Source organism: Tyto alba, unplaced genomic scaffold (genome assembly GCF_018691265.1).
Source record: "Tyto alba isolate M040663 unplaced genomic scaffold, T.alba_DEE_v4.0 Super-Scaffold_41, whole genome shotgun sequence".
In the NCBI taxonomy this organism is placed as follows: domain Eukaryota; kingdom Metazoa; phylum Chordata; class Aves; order Strigiformes; family Tytonidae; genus Tyto; species Tyto alba.
In genome coordinates this window covers 4,571,076-4,592,856 of record NW_024881317.1, presented here as the reverse complement: position 1 = coordinate 4,592,856, position 21,781 = coordinate 4,571,076, and the positions used below count along the sequence as shown (strand labels likewise).

General features: G+C 37.2%; 1 protein-coding gene and 1 long non-coding RNA gene across 8 annotated transcripts in view; one reads left to right on the top strand and one right to left on the bottom strand.

The window, feature by feature from the left end:
- Nucleotides 1–5,176, bottom strand: part of LOC122154556 — a 42,615-nt gene extending 37,439 nt beyond the window's left edge. Inside the window, exon 1 of the long non-coding RNA XR_006166567.1 lies at nt 5,050–5,176. This is a non-coding gene — a long non-coding RNA (uncharacterized LOC122154556). The remainder of the gene's footprint in view (nt 1–5,049) is intronic.
- Nucleotides 5,177–7,244: 2,068 nt separating this feature from the next.
- LRRC28 (leucine rich repeat containing 28) overlaps nt 7,245–21,781 on the top strand; it is a 54,598-nt gene continuing 40,061 nt past the window's right edge. For 2 of the 7 annotated variants that reach the window (XR_006166568.1, XM_042803857.1), the window contains exons 1-5: nt 7,254–7,352; nt 10,013–10,241; nt 14,758–14,798; nt 17,460–17,497; nt 18,237–18,374. Coding sequence is in view for 3 of the 7 variants with exons in the window: in XM_042803857.1 (XP_042659791.1) it covers nt 10,074–10,241; nt 14,758–14,798; nt 17,460–17,497; nt 18,237–18,374 (385 nt within the window). In the remaining 4 variants the exon portion in view is untranslated. Of the gene's footprint in view, nt 7,353–10,012; nt 10,242–14,757; nt 14,799–17,459; nt 17,498–18,236; nt 18,375–21,781 lie in introns of those variants that run through there. The other 5 variants (XM_042803858.1, XM_042803855.1, XM_032994334.2 and 2 more) reach the window with 5 other exon arrangements.

The window sequence follows — 21,781 nt, the reverse complement described above, 5'->3', positions numbered from 1 at the left end:
ACAGAACATCTTAACCTGCTACAGACATGTGGTCTGGAATAGTTCCCAAGGAGCAGAGCTGGTGCCAGACACAATACCGTATTGTCCGAAACATTCCTTCCATCAAGAAAAATGGGACCTGTTAGCTAGTATTATGCCATGATTTTATAATCTGGAAAGGCCTTTATCAACGTTGTATTGCGAATGTGACAAAACCAGGAAGGAGGTAAGGACTCAAAAAAAGTACGTATGTTAAGCAGTCACTATTGCAAGACCAGTAATTGACCACTACCTAAGAGTCTCCTCAAACCCAATTATGTCTTGAATTTTGTTACCTGTGTTAGCTCAAATTTTGACTGTTAGACTTCTCAGCAACGAAGTCCTCAGGAATTCACATGAAAAATTTCTGATAGGATACACAGAGCATAACAAGAAAACAAGTATCTTGGACTTGTCTGGTTTGCACTAGCAAACTAAAAATTTTGCATTTAACAGGAAGAAGTCTGTTGAGTGTCTCCCCAACATATGGAACATCCAGGCATATATTTAAACTATTCCTTGTGTGTTCAATAGAAATAAAGGTCAGACCCCAGCTGTAACCAGACGGGTGGCTTATGTGAAAAGCAGAAACACTGCAAGCTCTCTAAAAGCAAATCTCCCACTGGTCTCAGGAACAGAAGATTTCTATATCTGACTTCACTGTAACAGGTTCCACAATATGCTTGCATAAATCAAAGAGCTGTGTATACACCATGCTTCCCCCCTTCACTATTTATATTTACTGGGAATGAAAAATAGCTCACCACCTGCCTCCTTTCTATCATAATGTAACAGGCCACAGCATTAACACCCTTCTGATATGAATGGCAGAATAAAATGACAAAAACGGTCACTCTTACACAACCAAGATATTTGGCACCTCACCTGGAACTTTTCCACAAAAAATACAAAGTTCTCATAAATACATGAAAACATGTTGTTTCAAGTATGTGTATTGTCACTAAAAAACAAATGCAACACACTTCCATTTTAAGTTTACATATACTAAAATTATGGAACTGTGTGGACAAGAGGATAAACATTTAATGTGTTAACAAAGTTTTAATGTAAATTTATAGGAACAATGGAGCTTTACTGACCATATGAAGTCTCTCTACAAAATACAACTTTGTTCTGACACACAGAAGAGCATGGGACTTCTCCCTCAGAAAAATAAATGGCTAAGAGGAGAAAGAACGTGACAGGCAACAACAGTCATATCAGATTAAAGAACTGGAGTAAATTTGATACCTGGAAATAGGGACAGCTTCAGAATAAGCTTAAAACCACTGTTTTCAGGTGAATGAATAACAACTTTTGGTCTGACTGGATCCAATGAATCATTAGAAACAATCAGGAATCTTTTAGCCATTATTGCAAATTCAGCAAATCTGGGGGTTGAACTGAAGGGAAGTGCAATGAGGATGAAAAGAAAGCAGATCTTGGGCCAGGCAGAAAGATGGAGAAATAACCACCATACAGCCTCAATGACAGCAGAGGGTGGTAGTGAAAAATAATATTATTGAGGTCATCTAAAAATAGACCAAAGAACATTTCATGTTATTTGCTGCCTGAAACTAATAAACATTCAAGTGTTGCCTAAATTTGTTATTTAAGTTGTACTACTTTTCTGGTTTAAAGTGAAGAAAAACTGGAGATAATATTCTAAGTGGATTTAATTGAACCAAATTAGTTAAGTTTAAATAGTTTCATAAGGGAATTCCAAAAGATAAACAAAATTTTATTCATTAATGCAGTTGTGACATACAGCAATGTTGATAAATTGAAAACTAATACTTGGTGAATTGAGATTAATTTGACAGCCTTGATTATCTTGTCAACAAGAGGTAACACAAAACATCTCCATATCAGCTACATGCACCTTTAGCAGTCATAAAGAAGGACTAACAACTGAATAAGCCAGGGAGAGCTAGCTGATTTGTTACCTTTGTGGTGATGCCATATTGAGATTTCCCGATGGAGCAGAGGCAGAAATGTCGTTTCTGCCTATTGTTATATTTGCTTAGCACATTAACAGAGGAATTTGGTTTCTGGGGCAGTCAGTGAGGCATTGTTCTTTTTCCAATTGACATTAATTAGATCGGTAGGAATTTAGAATGAACAGAAAGCACATGATCAGGGCCAAAATCCACTGCTCACTTATTCTGTGTTAGGGTTGTTCCATTCAAACTGCAGTTTGTCCAAATTACTAGTACTTTCCATTACTTCTTAGGAAATCTATTCCACATCATAATCAATGTGATTACCAGGAAATTTCCCTCAGAAATTAATTCAGCCCACATTAATGATAGACTGTTTTAAAAGCTTCTATTTTGAGCAATGCTGATTTGAACCATACCAGGCAGTAACTTTCAAATTAGCTTCTTCATTAGCATTACTGTGCCATTTAAAAAGGAGTTAGTTAACCAAAACCAATAACAAATAAACTGAAAATAAAAACACTTAAGCCAAAGGTGGATCACGTCTAACCATTAAATATTGGCATACTGGCACTTGGCATGCAGGAGCTCCATCTGCCTTCCACTTCTTGGTACTGCTTCAGAAACCAGAGTTAAGTAAAAGTTTTATGGAATCAAAGCTGGCAGTACTGTGATGAGTTACTAGAACTTTATTCCACTCAAATAAGACAGCTCTGTCACTATGCCAAAATTACTAACTGGAAGTTAGGAAAGCCCTCCTATGAAGAGCCAGGATTTTCTCAAGAATGGATTCTTTCTCCATCAGTAAAACCAGTACATTTTGGAATTTATTTCTTCCTGGTATGAGAAACAAATCAATGAGTCTATGTGTAATGCAAAAAACCCTCATATGGAAAGAACAGATCCTAAATTCTCAAAATGTATACCAACAGAGATCTTGTTGTGTATATGAAAGCTGTATATACTGAAAAATGCATTATGTAAGACATTGTAAAGTGAAAACAAGGGCAAATAGAATTAATAGATTTTAAATTCTGGAAGAAAGAATGCAAACTGAAAAAATTCTTAGTAGTGACAATCACACCGTAGCATATAATGTCTCTCCCATAAAGTAGGAAAGTATGCTTCATAAAGTCTCAATTCAGAGAACCTGGTGATGACACAAGCCCTCGGCTCTTGTTAGAAGAAAAATGTAAGTCACTAGTCCTCACAGATGAGGGACAAAGCCACTCTCAGTGTCTGCAAGAGCATAAAAATTAAATTGTCTACTCAACTGCATAAGAACTTTCAAAATTCTAAGCAATGTACATTTTCTAGGAATAAGCAGAAGACAAAAGGACAGCACAAATCACTGAGCCCCCATACTGGAATCCTGCCGTGTAAAGGAGAGCTTTGCCATTTTCCTACACCATTTCAAACATCCCAAGCACGTGTTAAGTAGATTCTTCTCCTGTCTGACCATGGAAAAGTAGTTCACTGGCCTATGAGACCTGGCAGATGTACCAGACAGTCTACTGGGTTACTGCCACTTTCCAGGCTTGTACATGTCATATGCTGACACTCTAATACACACCAACCCTTCAGCAAGCAGAACCTAAAGAAAGCTAGAATCGCATTTGTTGATCACTAGATTGATCTGCTGATTCCTTGTGCCTAGAAGATTCCTCCAACCCAAAAGACCTCTCTGCACCAGGTATAACTGCATGAACTTAGTGTTTAGTGATTTTTGCTTCATTGTATTTCTCAGAATGCAGTGATGTCCAGGAAAGCCCATCTTGTACTGCTAGTTAAACTAATGACAAAAGATTAAAAATATTTGGTAATTATCCAACCTTAAAGGAGAAACACACTTTTCCTGTCATACATCAGTCACACTAAAGTTTTCTTCTGCTAAAAATTGACCTTTAATTGCTCAGTGATATATTTTGATCATAATCCAAACTTACAAAGTCTAATTTAATGTGCATGATTGAATATAAGTGGTATCCACAGTACTGGCCGGAAAAGACTCACCCAGGATTATTAAGGAGTCTAAACTTCAGAGTGTTCAGAATTCAAATTCTAAAGATCAATAAAACATTCTGGATTTACTAGTTCTGTGAAATCAAGAGCTAGCAATCTTGTCACAAAAACCTCAATAAAAATAACTTCATGTTTCACTTGGAAAAACAAAAGAAAATGGTTGCATACAGCTTTACTATACAGATATTTCCAACTGCATCTTCTCAAATTTGTTAGTCTCAAATAGTTACTTTGTGTAATAAACCAGATAATGTATCATCATCTCTTTTTATTCACACTACATTCATCTGGCTTATATAGGTTTGGCATGAACAATGGATCACCAGTGAAGCTGTGCCCATTTGCTGAAGTTACTGGAGCAATGCAGTTACTGGATTTGTTCCAATAAACCAGCTGATGAAGGTGGGTCTTCAATACACTGGCACCTGCAAACTACTTAAATAGATCAATGTCTTCAAAGCTACACTTCAAAATAAGTTTTATGAGTTTATGTAGGCACAGATAAGATCGGTCATCCTTCTGAGCACAATGTAAATTTCAAGCCCTTCTGTTCCTTGCTCTCACGAGCACAAAATTAAAATTAAACTAAAGAAACAGTAAAAATCTACTTAGCAAAGGGTAGCCCACTAGTCTCACTTGTTAGATGAAAATGACTTGGCAACCATGAGTCAAGCACTATCCTTAATGGAAGATCAGATTCCAGCGGCCCCTGCTCTGCTCATCATTTTTAGCCTTGTGACTACACAGGCAAGACTGTACACCTGTGCTGTGCAGGATCAGAGCTTCAAAGATCAGCTTTCCGATCTGAGTGAGCAGTGCTTTTTAGAGGCACTGCACAGAATTTGATGACACAAGCCTAGGAGATCACGATGGCATTGGTCAAGGGGAAAAAAAAATCAGACGTGAGAATGAATGAATGTGATGATTGCAGGCTACGCAGGACAATAGAGAGAGAATCCTGAGTGACTACTTCAGGAGGCAAGACACAAGGTAAAGTGACGTGTAAATACTAAAATCATATTAGAAATTCTTGTGGATAGCATAAAGCTACAAGGTAACTGGCACTTACCTCGATATAGCTGATATGAACCTGAACACAGCTCTGGAACAATCAAGAAAAATGTAATATAGTTGAGGTAGGTGAGGATGTTTGTTTGTCTTGGCAAAGAACAGCTCCTCTCACTCTACAGACACTTCTGAAAAATAGTGTGGAAGGAATCATATACATTACTGTATTATAAGTAGAGAGAACACATTTTGAATACTGCTAGTAGGAACCTTCCCAGAAAAGAGATTTAAAAAATACTCTTTCAAATACTTAGTTTTAAAACTTGCCACTGAAATACTGACACTCCCAGTACTTTATATATATTATTAACATCTTTAATAGTGTCAGTGATCCTAAACTGCTCCTGCAGTTTGTGTTGAATCCATGTGTATAATGTGTTTTATAATCACTGAAGGCACATCCTGAGAGCTGAATTTGTTTCCATGACAGAGAAGAAGCAAAGCCATTTTAGCACTGCTTTGATCTCTTTAGACCATTTGTTGCTGTGAGCAGAAAAGAAACAGACAAAAGTTTGCTTTCAAGAGAGTGCAGTAACCTTATCTCCTCCCTGTCTCAAAAAAATACCAACCAAAAAACCCCAAACCATTACAACATATGGGTAAACACATTAAGTATACTGGCTCTGTTAAGAGCATGTCTCCCAAGAAAAAACCTTCATCTTTCCTGTCTGTACTTTAGTGGAAGGAAGTTTCTGTCTTGATCAATGACTTAATATCCTGGAGAAGAACATTTGGTTTGACACATCACTGAATTCCCTCTGAGGAATGTGTTGCTAACTGTGCTTATATTCAGCTTCTACTTTAGTCTAAAGTATGCTTAACTTTTAATTTCTCAGATATTTATAATGTGGGACTAAAGTGACATTAAGAAGTGTGACGTAATTGCTGTTTTTAAAACCATGGTGGTATACAAGCAAGCCACTTCCTGGAATTTAACATCCTGCTGAGAAAAACAGACAAGTACTATCAACCACAGTAAGAAATAATGTGTGCAGTATATGATAAATATGGAAGATGTCGAATTTTGAAGGGTAAATTATTTAATCTCAAATTATTTCAAGAAAATCTATTTATCTGAAAAAACAACTCCAAAAAGACTGCAAGTGGCAAGTAAGACTGAGCAAGTATACTTGTCAAAATCAATTATTGCCTCAAGTGTAGGAAAATGACAAATGAGTAATTAAGGATTGCTATTCTTTATTTAGAAATGAAAAAGAGGGAAATGAGTCTGCAAGAAAAAAATCTTAAGCTTTTTCTGCATGTTGCTTTGCCTCAAGTAAAAGTTATGTGAATGTATAGGAGAGAAGAAATGACTTCTGGAAGGTATTCATCTCCTACATTCAGCTTCTTGGTTTCCTTGCAGACCTGCTAAGTGAATCTTGTTAAGACAAGTTTATGTTAATTAGTCTGTGGGAACTATAAAGAGGACTTATGCAGCTGGGATTCATTTTTGAGGCAGCTGGTAGGGCTAATCTTCAACAAAAAATAACTTCTAATACCCAGTAACGTTAAAAATTCTGAGTATGAGGAATTTGCTGTCATTTGAGTACTGACATAACACCAACAAGACCTTTCCCAGCATAGGATTTGTGTATTGGGTCATCTTAGAGTGTGTGAATGTATGTAAAATCACAATCAGGTGAACAGCATGGAGGTAAATTGAGCTTCCATAATTCACTTACCTGTTTCAACAGGCCAACTATGATGGGTAAAAATGGACATGATGGGCAGCTTGTGGGTGTAGGCAGAATTGCCTAAGGGTCTTCAGTTTGCTGGTAACGAAGAATAAAAAGGTGGTGTTGGTTGCACCAAAATTTGGCAGGGAAGATGGACTTTGGCTACCACAACTTATATCTGCAAATTACATTCTCCTTCAAAAGCCGTTAAGCAGGGATAAATGTTAACACCAGAAACTGTGCGAACGCCTGGGAAGAAAACCATATTGCGACAAGAAACCCCCCTGGGCGGAAAAGGCGCTTCCTCACCCCCCCGAGGCCACAGCAGGAGGCGGACAAGGCGCTGAGGTGGGGCGCCCTCCCATTGGCTGAGCACGGGAGGCGGTACAAGACTAGGCGGGGGGAGAACTTCTGATTGGATGGTGGGCGGCGGGGTGCCTTGTGATTGGGTGAGAGGCGGGTGAGGGGGGGCGGTGTTGGGGCGGGAGGCGAGGCCGAGCGCTGACTCGCGAGATTTGTGTGGCGGCAGCGGTCTCGCGCGGCTTGCGGCCCGCTCCGCCCCCGGGTGCTTGGGCCGGCAGCACCGAGCGGAGCGGGGCCGATCGCCGCTCTGGCGGCACCGGCACCGGTGAGTGAGTCTTTCTCCGGCGTGGGGGAGTGAGATAGGGCGGATCGGGTTTTGGGGGTGTGCGTGGGGAGCCTTTGCTGCTCTGTTGCCTGGCCGCTGCACCGCGCGGGCATGGCGCCTTTTCCATGAGGGGGTGTGAGCCTTCGCCGGCCCCCCGGGCCGAGGCCCTTTCCTGCCGGCCCCTCTCCGGCTTCAGCCCCGGGAGCGGCCTCCCGCCTCTTCCTCCGCCTGCAGCAGCCCCCGCTTCCTACGGCTGGGACGGGCCGGTTCACCCGCACCCACCCGTGGCAGACCGGCTTTCCCCCAGGGCCTGAGGAGCACCAAACAGGGCGGCTCTGTGCAGCCCCACCTCATAGTCTTGTTACCTTGTGTCCTGGGGCTCCTCCAGGTTTTTATCCACCCATGTGTGCGCGTTACCCTCGAGCAGTTCCGCTCGGCTGGAGTCGGCCGGCAGGTCTTGGGGGTCTCCTGAGCCTCCTTGTTGTCACCTCTTCTCAGCCCTTTACCTAAGCCTCCGCTGTCTCGTGTGCTCAGTGTGGGCTTATTTCTGTCTTCTCCATCCTCTGTGAAATGGGAGTTTTCTCCCCTTAGTGACCTGGCTCTGCAAAGGCCCATCATCACTGCGTATTATCTATCCTCATCTTTCCTTAAAGACCATGATTGTGTTTATTCCTTTTCAGTAGTGCTGTGTCTCATCTCTGGAAAAAAGTATTTAGACAGAAAAAAGTTTGGCTGGTGATGAGAGTGAGTAGGAGGGCTTTCCTTTGAAGTAAGAGCCAATGTAGAGTAGGTTATGACCGGACTTTGCATTTATGGGCTTGAATGTCTGTGTATTTGTGTGTGCCATGGCTAAACGTGGTCCAGTTGTCGTATGGAGTCACAACTCTGAGGAAAAGTCCACAAGTGCAGCACACCTAAAAAGTGCCTCTGGACAAACTGGCAGGCTATTGGATACTTACATATGTGTTTTGTGATTTGAAAAAAAAATATTTCGGGGAAAGATTAGCTTTCTTTTAGCATTTCTTACATTGTATCAGTTAACGCTTAAATACTCTCAGTCTATGCACATTAAAAATTCTAATGCTTTAATTATTTTAGTGCTGATCACATAGGTGGAATTTGGAATTGTAGTGGCTTAATTTCCTTTATTTGCTGAACTAAGGGAACTTGAATGTTGCTACTGCCAAGGACCAGCAGTGTGTGTACCCTTTCTTAAGGCAGCTAATGAAGACAACTGTTAGAGCGATACTTCTTTTCATATGAGTACTGTTTAACCAAAGTTGGACTGATAGTTTCTAATCTTATATAGGATTTTCAATGGGGTAATAATTTACTTGCAGAACTGACCTTGGCATGGATTGAATTGGGGATAAGTTGAGACTAGAAAAGATGTGCAGGATATTACTCCAGAGTTGTGATTAGTAGTGCTTATGGGACTGTAAGAAAATAAATGTTGTGTTTTGTTAGAAGGACTTAGGTCAAGGGTAAAAGATGCTTATCCGCAAATCAAGGGAGTTACGGAAACTGATAAAGTAGTTTGATTTATATGTATGGTCCAGTTGTCAGTCTTCAGATGGATAAGGAGTTGTGTTTACAAATAGTGTATAATCAGATAGGATTCTTGTTCGTAACTCAGTACCTTTACTTCCAATATCTGTTATGATTGGAAATCTCTTTTTCGGTAAAGGACTAAACTAAAATAGAAAATGTTATTGGTGGAAAGCAGTTATGATTCCTTGCCTTTGGTTAATAGAAATTAATTTATACCCATGAGTGTGTAGCAAACTGGTAACTTTAAATTAATAGTTTGGATTTATTATATTCTCCTGACTTCTGAGACAATTGAAAAGGTGTAGCATTGCTAGTGTTATCTAAACCTAGACAACATAATAATGACTAGTATTTTGGTTATATCTGAAAAACAATCTAAATTAAGTCTGGTTCCAGATAGAAATTAATTTTTAATTTGTTGTCTTAGTTTTGTTTTCTGGGCTTCAAATTATCAGTTAGAGCTTGACGTTTAGTTCTTTCTGGCTTTATTTTTAGGAAAGACGGCTGAAAATCTGCTCTCACATGTAGTTGTTTATAAATTCTTTTGCTGAAAGTTTCACATTTCTCATATTTTGGTTTATTATTTTTAAATGCCCTAACTGCCTTTTCCTCCCCAATATCTCTTCCAACTGATCAATTTTTCCAATGCTTTTATATGGGAAAGCTTAACAAACTTTCATTGTCTATTTGTCATTCTGATTAGAAGCTACATTAAGGCATTTTAGTCATCTGAAGATAAATGCTCTAATAAACTGTGCATTTTTCTTATGATCTGTGGATTCTTCTTTTAGCACACTTCAGGGAATAGGTGAAGGACATTAGTAATGATTAGTAGAGAGGTTGTGGGGTTTTTTTCTTGTGGTGGCAGTTTTGACAGAATTCTCTGAAAGTTCTGTGGAAAATGGATGAAAAAAAGCATTATCAATATGTTAAGATCTTATTATTGCAGGTCCAAAAACATGCTAAAACTTCTGGGTACTTTATATATTAACTGGAACAAGAGTATTTAAACAAATTATCAGGTAATAAGTAGTAACTATTTCCTCAAGAGAGTGCATGGCATACACCTTGATAATGGTTTGGGTGTTTTTCCTCTTTTTGTCTCCTAGAAATGGGTCTGCTTTCAGAAGATGCAATGCACTAGATGTGGTGCTGGGAAGAGGAATAGTCATGGCATCAGAACTATGTAAAACAATCTCTGAGGCAAAGCTGGAAAGGCACAAGAACTTGTTCTTAAATTACCGAAATCTCCATCACTTTCCTTTGGAGCTACTGAAAGATGAGGGGCTGCAGTACTTGGAGAGACTGTATATGAAAAGAAATTCCCTGACCACATTGGTACGACAACCTCTTTATTGTAATGTTTACTGTCTGTATGTTTAGGAATTCTGACTTTTGGAACAGAAAAAACAAGATAATTGGAAAAAAAAAAAAACCCAAACCTCTTATAGCAAATCTGATTCTGAATGATGTCATCCATTGTGAAATATGAGTATTTGGTTGTATTCTGTTTGAACTTGCATAGGTAATGTAGAGTATAATAAATGAAAGTTTATGACATTTTATGGTTACCCTTGTGAAGATTTGCTGGAGGTGTTCTTGTGAGGTTTGTTGTTTGGGGTTTTTTTAAACTCTAATGGTTAGGCCTTTCTACTGTTAGGTGATGCTATGCAAGTCTAGTCTACATTCCTTCATTAGGCTAAACAACTTCCACCTTGATGTGTGCCTTATTTTAAAGGCATTGTCAATCCCAGGGTCTAATTGAAAGCTTGCTGTTAAGGTGCCAGCAAAAACTTGTGTCTATGGGATGCTGTTGATAGGAGAACAAATAGTTAATTTCAGGGTTGTGGGATTTTCCCTTGTGGGGTTTTTTATTTTGTTATTTTTCCCTGAACTGAACAAATTGTCATCCTGAATGAATGTTGTGACCTCAGAATTAAGTACTGGTTAAATAACCGTGAGATATTCTGAGCTGGTAGGACTCTCTATAGAGGGTCAAAACTTGCCACTGTCAGTAGACTCAAGTCTCAAAGTAATTCAGGTTTTGATTTGCTGTTTTGTTTTGGGTTTTTTGGGGGGGGATGTGGGGTGTGTCTTTCATGGTATGATGGGTAAAATAATAGCGAGGGCAGAGAAAATCTGGAGGGTCTGACTACTTAAAATTCACCAAAATTATACTGTTTTCAGTGCTTCCTAGAGAGACTCCAGTTTAAGGAATAATGTCTAAATGTTTGACAATGATACATTAGAATTCCTCAATAAAGGTTTCACTTCTTGGGTGAAAAGCTGAAAGGATTTTGATTTTATGCCTTTTTCTTCATCTTGAATGAGTCATTTAAGTTTGTATGTACTGTAGAGAATTATTTTGGCACTATTTGGTTTTGGGCAAGTTCTTTGCTTCATAATTTAATGGGAGGATAGGATTCATGGTTACAAATTAAAGTTGCTTTAAAAATTAACCAAAGGCTGTAAACAATTCTGTTTTGACAATTTGTGAAATTCAGGGGTGTAAGGTTCATGAAGTTTGTACTGCTCAAAAGATGGAACAATAATGAGAGTTTTGCATATCACTTCTCTACATGTTACATGTTAGAGTTTGGTTTTGTTTTTCTCAAAGCAATTCTAAAATAGAAACAAAAGCAAAGTCTCACAAGTAACAGTTTAGTTCCATTTTCCTCTCAATATCTGTCAATACAACCAGTCAATAGATGTGAAAGATGGCATGAGTAATTACTCATGGTTACTGTCAATAGAAGATGTGTCAAATGAGGGAGGCAGCTCTTGCCCAATACTCTTTGGTGTTGTAATTGAGGCCTGGGATAAAGGAACTGAAGCAATACTTAATGTAGATTATACCTAGGCAAAATGTCTTGCAAACAGCGTGAAGTAGAGCATTAGGATTCAAAATCATCAGTATAACTTGTTCATAATACGACTTGGTTAAATCTCTTTCAAGTGTATAGTGCTATAGCTAGGACCTAGGCAAAAAAAAATTTGATCTAATTCAGTGAGCATCTGTTCAGCAGAATAGATGTTGGAAGTTGTAGTGGACCAAAACAGATCAAGTCAGCAGCATGCTACAAAAAATGCAGATGTCTTTTTGGAACATAGGAAGTTTCACAGTCTCTATTAAAAGCAGAAGGGAGTAAATATTGGATACTGTTAAAGCATAAGCTAGAACAAAGATTGAGTCTGGGGTTTCATACTGATGAACAACCTAGGTAAGTTGTAAAGAACCCAGGAAGCAGCAACAAGGGATTTCTAGAGAGTATGCTGTGTGAGAAAAGGTTGATAGATTTAGGTTAATTCTGCTTGCAAAAAGAGAAGACAGAAGGGAAAAAAAAAAATAGAAGATGAGGAATTGGGGAATGCACAAGTCATCAGTATTTTTACAAAGCAGTACTTTCATAATGAATTCTTTTTGTTGGTAGGACAAGTAATACTCTCAGTGAAAAACTAGTTAGTTAGTTACATGGTGGGGCAGAGGAGGTAATCTCATCCAAGAATAGTTGAAAACAAGTAGGTTATTGAAGGAAGCTGTATTCCTTTCACCGAGACTTTGAAAGAGGAAATGTACCAATTTCTTTGAGAGGTGATCCTGTCTGAGGAGAGGAGTTTTAATGTCTTTCTCAATCTTGTGCTCCTTTGATTATATGCAAGGTGATGAGCATGAACTCAACAATAAATACTTCAAATTGCATATGGACTATTAGCAATCATCAAAAGTAAATCTGTAGCATATTTCTTTAAGTAGGGTGGTACTTTCATCCCACTGGTTCATATCTTCACAATTCTGAAAAATGTTGACTAAATCAGCTTTTGTTCTTTGCTTTTCTAAAATGACTCTAGTCCTTGACAGATGGCTCCTATGAAAACATCTGGAATAGTTACACTGGCAGAATTTATACATACCTCGCCTGAGAATAATTTAATTTTGTCTTCATTGGCAAGATGGAAATTGTAGAGGGCTATGACATCATGAATGGATCAAGAAGCTATATAGCACACCTGTATCCGAGCATCAAGTCTTCCAACTTCTTGTTTAATGTTTCACTGATAACATTAGGCATTCAGCGATCTTATTTTCCTATCTATTAAAAGGAAGTGCGAGTTTGACTTGATGGCACTGTCAGAAGCATGATCTAGCCATATCAATGAACAATTGTTCTTAATTTACTAACTCAGTGTGCAATGCTGTCCTGTTCAGACAGATCAGCAGGTTCACTTTTTGAAAAATGTCCAGTGGGTTTGAGGGCAAGTTTCCCTAAACTGATGGCAGAATTGATGAGTCATTTATCATCGTTTGTTGTCACATCACCAACAGAGACCACAGTTAGGTTTACTTCTCAACTGATGGATCACGAGTAGGTTTTTTTTAAATCTTAATTTCACTGTAGGATGTTGTATTGAGCAACTCACTCGGACCCATGGTTTTTGTGGTACTAAAACAGACGAGCAGAACTTCTATTATAGTCTTGCTAAACCATAAACTTGTTTCTCTCCTGAGCTTAGCTGTCTTACAATATGAAGCAGTCAACACAAGAATAAGAGTATAATCTTCATATATAATGTGCAAATACTTTGTGATTCAGGTTAGTATCCTTATTCTAATAAGGTGTGTAGGATGACAGTGAATTTGTTTTCTAACTTTTCCTCTTCATTTTTTAAATTCAAGTTTTAATTTGTTGTGCTTGAGCGTGTTGCAGCCCTTGCATATTTTCCCAGTTTAAGCTTTTCTCTGACCAAATAAAACTGTGCTGAGAAGATAAATGTACTGTAGCAAACTTTCCAGTAGGTGGCAACAACTGATTACTTACAATCTGTTTCTTGGGTCTTGACATCAACAGATTCATTTATTGATCTATCATTTGCTGTTCCATAGTTAAAAGCAAACTATTTTTTTACTCTGACCTAGGGTGTGGCATGCTTGCCACATAAGGATATTATAACATTACTTTTTCAGGTTAGCATATTCCTTCATAATAAATTTATAAATACTAATTTAAGTATTTTAGGTAATAATAAATCTTAAATTTACACGAGAGGGAAAATTGCTAGGTTTTTTTTAACAGGAAATTAATTTGTTTCTGCATATGTGTATTGTAAAAACTTTTTTCAGTAAAACATATCTGTGTTTAGATTTCTTAAGACTAAAACTGTCTTAACCCTGAATAACTGAATACAGTTATCAACATGACATCTGAAACTTATTAAGCTGATGTGCTATATGTTCATGGTTACAGATGCCATCGAGAAACAGAATTGCAGCAAGGGATCAGTTAGCAGTTAGAAAATGATATGCATGTTAATATGTAAATATGGAAATTGAGTTTGGATTCAGCGCTTCTGTCTTGGTGGTAATTGATTAAACCACACAAAGTTTGTAGATCATTTCCCAATTTAGCAGCAGAACAAAATAAAATACATTATGGTTAGACATCTTGTATAGTACTTGTTCTACTTTAAGTCTGTAAAGGTTGCAGCTTCTTAGCAGTCTTTTGGCTTCAAATAACTTAATTATTTTAATATATTTTCAAAATTAAGGTTTTTGTAATCCATTTTTTCAGCCTCAGAAGTCTAACTACTGTTTGGTTGAGGACATGTTCATGTCACTTCTAGGCTGTAGTTCTGCTTCAGTAGTGAATTGCTCACCCTTCATATATCCCAGATTGCACTGATGGAGAATGTGTGAGGATGTGGAAATAGGGTATTGTATAGTAGCTCCTCGTTGCCTTTTTCTGTGACTAGCTTCTGCCATGTTTTAGTATGGTTATTAAAATGAGTTGGGTACACAATATGTGTGTCTGTTTTTTTTTCTGTTGTGAAACCTAAAAAATCTCTAACTCTTTTTCAGCCAGAAAACCTTGCACAGAAGCTTCCAAACCTCGTGGAATTGTGAGTTTGTGTAGGAGTTCTAATATATTTTTTTATGCTGATCCATCTTACGATAATTCTAGAATGTATTGCTTGTACATAACGACCTCATAAGTGTGAAGGGTTTTCTTGGAGGGCAGGAAAGGGCCAGTTTTCTGGTGTTGGGGTTTTTTGGGGGGATTTTTTTTTTTTTTTTTTTTATTTAGAGGTGGTATATCTAGATGTATTCAGTCCCATGTTAATATTTTTTGTAATTGTTTATTGTATAACAAGAACTGTTATACAATTGTCTACACTGGTAAGGGGGAAAAAGTACTTACACCCCAACTTCCGTGTAGACTGTTGTCACCCTGATAAAGCACTGGAACTTCCAGATGAAATGGTGAGATGGTTGTGACAGAGCCAGAGTAACAGGTTGCAGCCTCCAGCCCATCCCTAGTTGATAATTTCCACCCCAGCTACTAGGGGTATTATAATCTCAGTCTTGCTGATTGTAGTAAGTTTTTTGGGAACCAAGTCACAGATTGTCAAACATGAGCAGGAGTGAGCAAGTAGGGTAGCAGCTATTTAATGATGATTGCTGTAGGCTGAGTAGTTTATCCAATCTTGTCCAAAGAATGGATGTCACATAAATTATATCATTTTGGCAATTAATTTTAAGCTGTAAGTTCCTGAGTCAATGGTATTTTCCCTTCCCTTTTTCTTTTTGTAAGGTTGTGATTTCCTTGTATGGTAGGATTGATGGTGGGAGCATTAAAAGGGACATCCTCTTTCCCCCTTATAACTCATTTGGCTCATTTTCAGTTGAGTAACCGATTCTGTTTATTTAATGCAAAGCTGCAAATAGGAGGAGGTGTATATCTGAGTAGTCTAATGCATTCAGCCGTTTGATCTTGTCATCTTAATTTGGCCCTTGAAACCACACCTTTCTGGTACATGCGACCACAGTATAATTGAACTGTTTTGTAGGTCACTTCAGTCTCTGACTTGCTTAAGAGACAGTCTTGTCTCATCATGTCTGAGCCTTGAGAGTATGTTTACGGTCCGAAGCAGTAAAATATTTTTGTATTTAGTATACTTAATATTTAATGATTTGCCATGGAACATGAGGAAATCTGTGTTATTTGATGATACCTTTAGGAAAAACCTGTATAAATTACAGTTTAAAATAATTTCTTGCAAACACTGAATTGTAGGAGTCAAACCTAATTGTTTGGGATTCAGCAAGCTTAGTTATACCACCATTATCTCACACATTCCAGTGGTCTAGAGAGAACTACAGTGGGCCTGTGATTTTTGTAGCTGTAATAGTACAAGTAAATTTTTGATCAGACAATGAGACATCTTTTGTTGACAGAGAAGACAGAGACCACAAACCAAAGATTTATTTAAAGAATAATTTGTTACAGTAGCTTTAAATTTTGAAAGACAAACTTAACTGATTTTCCTGAAAGTTACACCCTTAGCAATTTCACTATACATTTTAAAGATCTTCAGTATTGTTTGTGTTTCTTTATATATTTTGTCATTAATCCTGGGATATTACGTGTAGACCCTCATAATATACATTTTTTTAGCTCGAGTGAAATAGTTCACAAGTATTTGCAGGAGCTGCAGCTGAAATGAGCAGGAGAATTCTCATCCTGAGGTTATATATAACGATTTCTACAAACATATCTGCTATCCTTATGTTTGTTACATTTTTAGAAAACTTTAAATGTCTGCAATTTTTAAAGAAAGAGAAGGCTCAGATACTCCATGCAATTGAAATGTTCATATGTCTTGGCTTGTTCTGCCTCTGTTTCCCTGCGAAGACGGGCTCCTACTTTAGGAAATGCTATTTGAATAGGATGGAAAAATATGCTGTACAAATAATTTCCTTGTGTGCCTAGGCAGCTGAACATTGAGTACTCAGTATTCATTTACAATTAGATATCAATATTTGAAAATTTTGTTACTGTTATTTTCTACAAGATCCGTTCATTCTTTTGCAGCAATGTTGATTGAAAACTAAAATGTGTAAAATCTTAACATTGTATGTTATTAGTAGTACTGGAAGTGCTCCAGCAGAGGGTGCTGAATACTCTTAGTGAGAGATCTGGCCCCCCTCAGTAACTACCTAAATGACCATGTGTAAGGTGCTGGTTTTCTTTCGAAAAATGTATTCTAGCTTTGAAAAACCCACTTGCAGTGAATAGATCATGTGTTTGTTTCTCCAGTCAGTAAAGGTGTAAGAGTTTACGTGCAGGGGAAAATGTTAGTAGTTGTGTAACTTATGTGGGTTTGGGCTTTTTTCTTGCCTAGCATTTAGCATGGAATAACCTGGTGATCAAATATGGTTCATTCTGGTTATTCTATCTGCTTTATTCTTTCTCTTTTTTGTTTTCCTCTTATAACTCTCAAAACTAAAGGCCATTATTGTTCTAACTGTGAATGCTTTGTTTTAAATAATTGTATATCATTCTTTTTTATTTTTATGTTAATCATTTAATAGTCTGAGTGAAACTTAAGTACCTATCCATTGCGAGTTTATACAATTTCCACAGCTTTTGTGGTCATAGAGAGGAATGGCTTTGAGGGTGCTCTTTCAGTCTGAAATTGGATATTTTGCAAACTGACTATGTAGCAGAAGTCCTTGAGGGTAACAGGTGGTGTCCTCTGCTTTTTTTCTCCTCCCCCCAGGTACCTTCATTCAAATAACATAGTTGTTGTACCTGAAGGTAAGTAATCTACCAGCTCATAATAAGTGGCAGGAATCATAAAATATTAATTTTTCTTCTTTGAAGAGGCCTATTTTCCTTTATTTTCCCATAAAACATTAAAGATTTTCATACAAAATATACTGGTGTAGCTCTTAGTTGGTAATATCCGTGTTTATGCTATGTTAAATTCTTTTAATGAATTCTCAAATGCACCTAAATGCTGTTTGCTTCAGTTCTAATTGCAGAAAGTAAAAAGGCTAAATGGCACTCATCTACAGAAACAAAAATCCAGAGTGTCTCCTGATTTCAGACAGTTACCACACAGAATACTCTGCTGGTTTAGATCATGGCAGATTTGAAACTTAAGGTACCAAGAACTTGTACTAGTTTGTCTTCCTTGTCTTAACTGTAGTTATGTGCCCAACTTCAGGAAAGTACTTCAAACTCTTTATGAATATATAAATTGGATAGATGCAAGGGCACGGAAAAAATGATTTTGGAGCAGAATCGTCTGAGGAGAACCTAGAAATTGGAGTATTCTGTACATCGCTATTTTTTCTCCCTGTCTTAGTACTGCTTGCTAGATAGATAAGCATTTCCACAAATTAGGCTTTCAGTTGTGAGACCGGCTTTAATACGTCAAAATCTGATCAGACATAGGTGTTAGGTACTGTGGTTTTTTATCCTCTCATAGTCCTATTAAGATTTTAACATTACTGCTGGGTCACATTCATGTTTTAATCTCTTCTCTCACAAGCCATTGGCTCCCTCGTTAAACTGCAGTTTCTGGACCTAAGTGATAATGCCCTCGAAATTGTGTGTCCAGAGATTGGCCGCCTGAGATCTTTACGTCATCTTCGCTTGGCTAACAACCAGCTGAAATATTTACCTGCAGGTAAGTACAAATGCGTGAGGGATTACAGCAATGACAAATTCCATTCGAATTTAGTTTGCATAGCGATCTGCTCTAGGTTTATTTGTATCTTACAGTTGAACCATGGTACAACTTGCATTTAAAGATTAGGCAGGGATTGCCATTTTATATATTGTACTAAATATACTCTGTAGTTAGAAAAAAGCTATGCTGTGTGTACTTGAGGTAAAGAAAAGTCCTGAGAAATGCTTCTGAAGCGGGAAAAAAATTTATCTATTTAACAGTCTTTGCTATTGTATCAAGAAAATACTGAACTACCTTGAGAAGACACAAAATGCCAATGACAATTGTCATGTTGATAGTGATGTTTCTTCCTTTTTTTCAGAATACAAAGGATTATAGTCCTTCCTTTTTTACTTTTTGCCCAACAGCCCCATACTTGTATATTCTTAATTAGTAGGTTTGCCTATGGCAGTTCTACCTCACTATGACAGTAAATAACAAATCTTTGTCTGGCTACTTTAAAATAAAAAAAAAAAATTATTCAAAGTAAATGTGACACAAAGTCAACAAAAGTTGGTGATAGGCAGGTTTTGAATGATTTTTTTTTTTTTTTTTTACCTTTTAAATAGTTTGATAAGCAGATATGACTGATTATTCTTCTCCCATCACCCTTATATCTTTCCACATAACATGATGGTGATTTATTTATTTTATTTTATTTTTTAATCTTTCTCTGATGTATTAGCATTTTCTGATCTGCAGAGATGATAAAAAAAATCTAAGGCCAGCATTTCAAAAAACTAGTCTAACTTAATCTAACAGGATTAGCTTTTGGCTCTGATTTTAACCAACTTCTCAGTGTGACCTTCATGTGTTTGTAAGTTTACATTGCTTGTTCTCAAGAAAAATACTGTGATTACTCCTTGAAGCTTTGGGTGCAGAAATGTATCTGTCCTTTCCTTGTACTTTTTTAGGCATAATAAGTTCAGTAAGACAAGTCAAAGGATGATTATGATTAGAAAGAAAAAAAATTATATGACTATGTGAGTGCTCTGAGATGAAATTAGATAAACCTGTTAAACATTATGACCCAAGGCCAATAAAATTTCCATCAATTTTCAGATGTCCTACATTCAAAAGAAAGGAGTTACTTAAGTGTGCTTTATGTTCCTCAAAGATAATTTACCTTATGGTGCTGTACCATGAAAGAAAGACTTGTTCAAAGAAAAAGTAACACATTTTCTGCAAAACTTCACACATTAACTTAAAAAGGTTCCAAAAAAGACTTTCAAAAGGATCATTTACATTACTGAAGAGTTGATTTTGAGTCTACCACATTTGATTAGGAACTGGTATCAGCTGCATAGGCACACTGCATTTCATCTCCTGAAGTTTACAAAATTTTTTACTGAGCATTGTCCTAAGTGTGTTTAGTTGCATGTTTAGAAGTAATACTGTCGGTGCCTGCTTTTGAATCAGAGAACCCAGTGATGTCTGGTCTTTCTGCTTTTACTGGTAGTGTACCATCAGTTTACAGATATGCCATTACTGCTATCATTACTAATCCTGTCGGTTCAGATGCTGTCACTATCAACATGACTGGATGTCATACAGCTTGAGTGTTATCAGTCCAAGCAAGATTAGTCTTTCACTTACACTGGAGGGTTTGCCCACTGGAGAGTTTATCTACTGCATTGAGCGTTTCCAAAACATAACACTTCCTCAAGAGGGCTTCCAAGCATATTTTTATAGTTTTTCTTTGCAAAATTGCAAAGATTTCAAAGATGACTTTATAACAAAATCTTCGAGTTTGAAAATAACATTTATGTTCAATAATTGAAATATGGAGCAAAACTAACTTTTGATGAATTGTTTTATCTTTTAATTATATTGGTAGCATGAATCTTTGTAAGTGTTGAACAGCATTCTGTCAGGAAAGCTAGCAAAGTTAATAAAACGAACTACGATATGATTTCACTGCAGTACATCATTTTACTGTGTGTTAACTGCTTTCTTTACAGCAGATGCTGCATTGCAATGCATTGTTAGGGAAAGACAGCTCTTAATTGCTCTTAATTTATAATAAGTAACCATTTAAGATATAATTTAGCTTCTACTAGTGCAGCTTGTGTTGGCTGTAAAGATCTGCATTAAAACACAGATTTCAGGAATAGGTGGTGGTCATTTATGGAAGTAACATTTTAAAACTCAAGACCATAATTTCGTTCCAGACTTAGACTTGCACATGTCAGACAAATGGCAGTGAACAGTTTATCACAACAGAGGATCCAGTTAAGAAAGGCTGATCAGTGTTCACATTGTGTAACCAGATAGGCCAACTTTCAGCATAATGATGTCATCACATAAAAAGCTTACTTTGGAGTTGTTGCTGTGTCACTCCTCTTGTCTCTCCCTTAGCAGTAGTGTCTGGTGTTACGAGTGCCCTCAGTTTTTGTTGAAACTACATGGATATCTAGGAGGATACTCTTAGTAATATCCTTAATCAGTGGCTAAAAAAAATCTCTTCATTACAACTGCAGAACAGTTGGATGGTAAATGTTTGCCATTAAGTGTCTGAACATGCACACTTTTCTACTGCATTTTATATTTTAAGAATGATTCTCTGTTGTGTCTTCCTTAATTGTGATTAAAAATCGAAAGAAACAATGCAGGTAATAGCATATGTTGCTTCATTATCCATTTTTAATATTTTTGTTCCACATTTGTGTTCTTAATGTTCATTTTTGGTATTTAAGATTTACCTTACAGAAATCTAGCATAACTCTTAATTTTAAAACAAGTAGTATGCATAATGAAGCCCTATAAAGACTTATGTCTTCAGTCTGACTGCAGACATTCTTCAGACTAATAAAGGTTGAGCCCGTGCTGTGGTTCAGGGCAAGATTTTAGTCTTTAAGTATCTGTTTTCATAGAACTTGTGAGAATTTAATAATGAAGATCTCTCTTCTTTTCTCAGGTTTGGTTATGATTGTCCAACTATTTTTAAAAAGTTACCTTAAGGGAGGATATGGGGGAGAATGATGAGAATACATGCAGACAGCATGAATACGTAAGCCAAAGTTTGCTGAAAAAATCAGGCAGTAGAGGACTGATGCGGGGGAAAAGGGCATTAGATGAAGCATGGAAGTTGTGCTCCTTGGAGAATAGAAAACACTATCTATGCTGTGGCACTCTTGTAAATGATAATCCTACCTTTGTGCTTAGTACACTACCAAATAGGCATCACCCGTGGGCAAGATCACGTACTTTGGTCTCAAGGCACTTCGTTTAATTGTGCACTACCACTGAAACAATGGGACTTCCATCATGCATCATTAAACTGTTGAAAGATGACGAAGCTAAATTTGATGAGAAGTGAAGGGAAAAATTTGTCCAGAATAAGCTTGTTGAAATTGAAATATAAT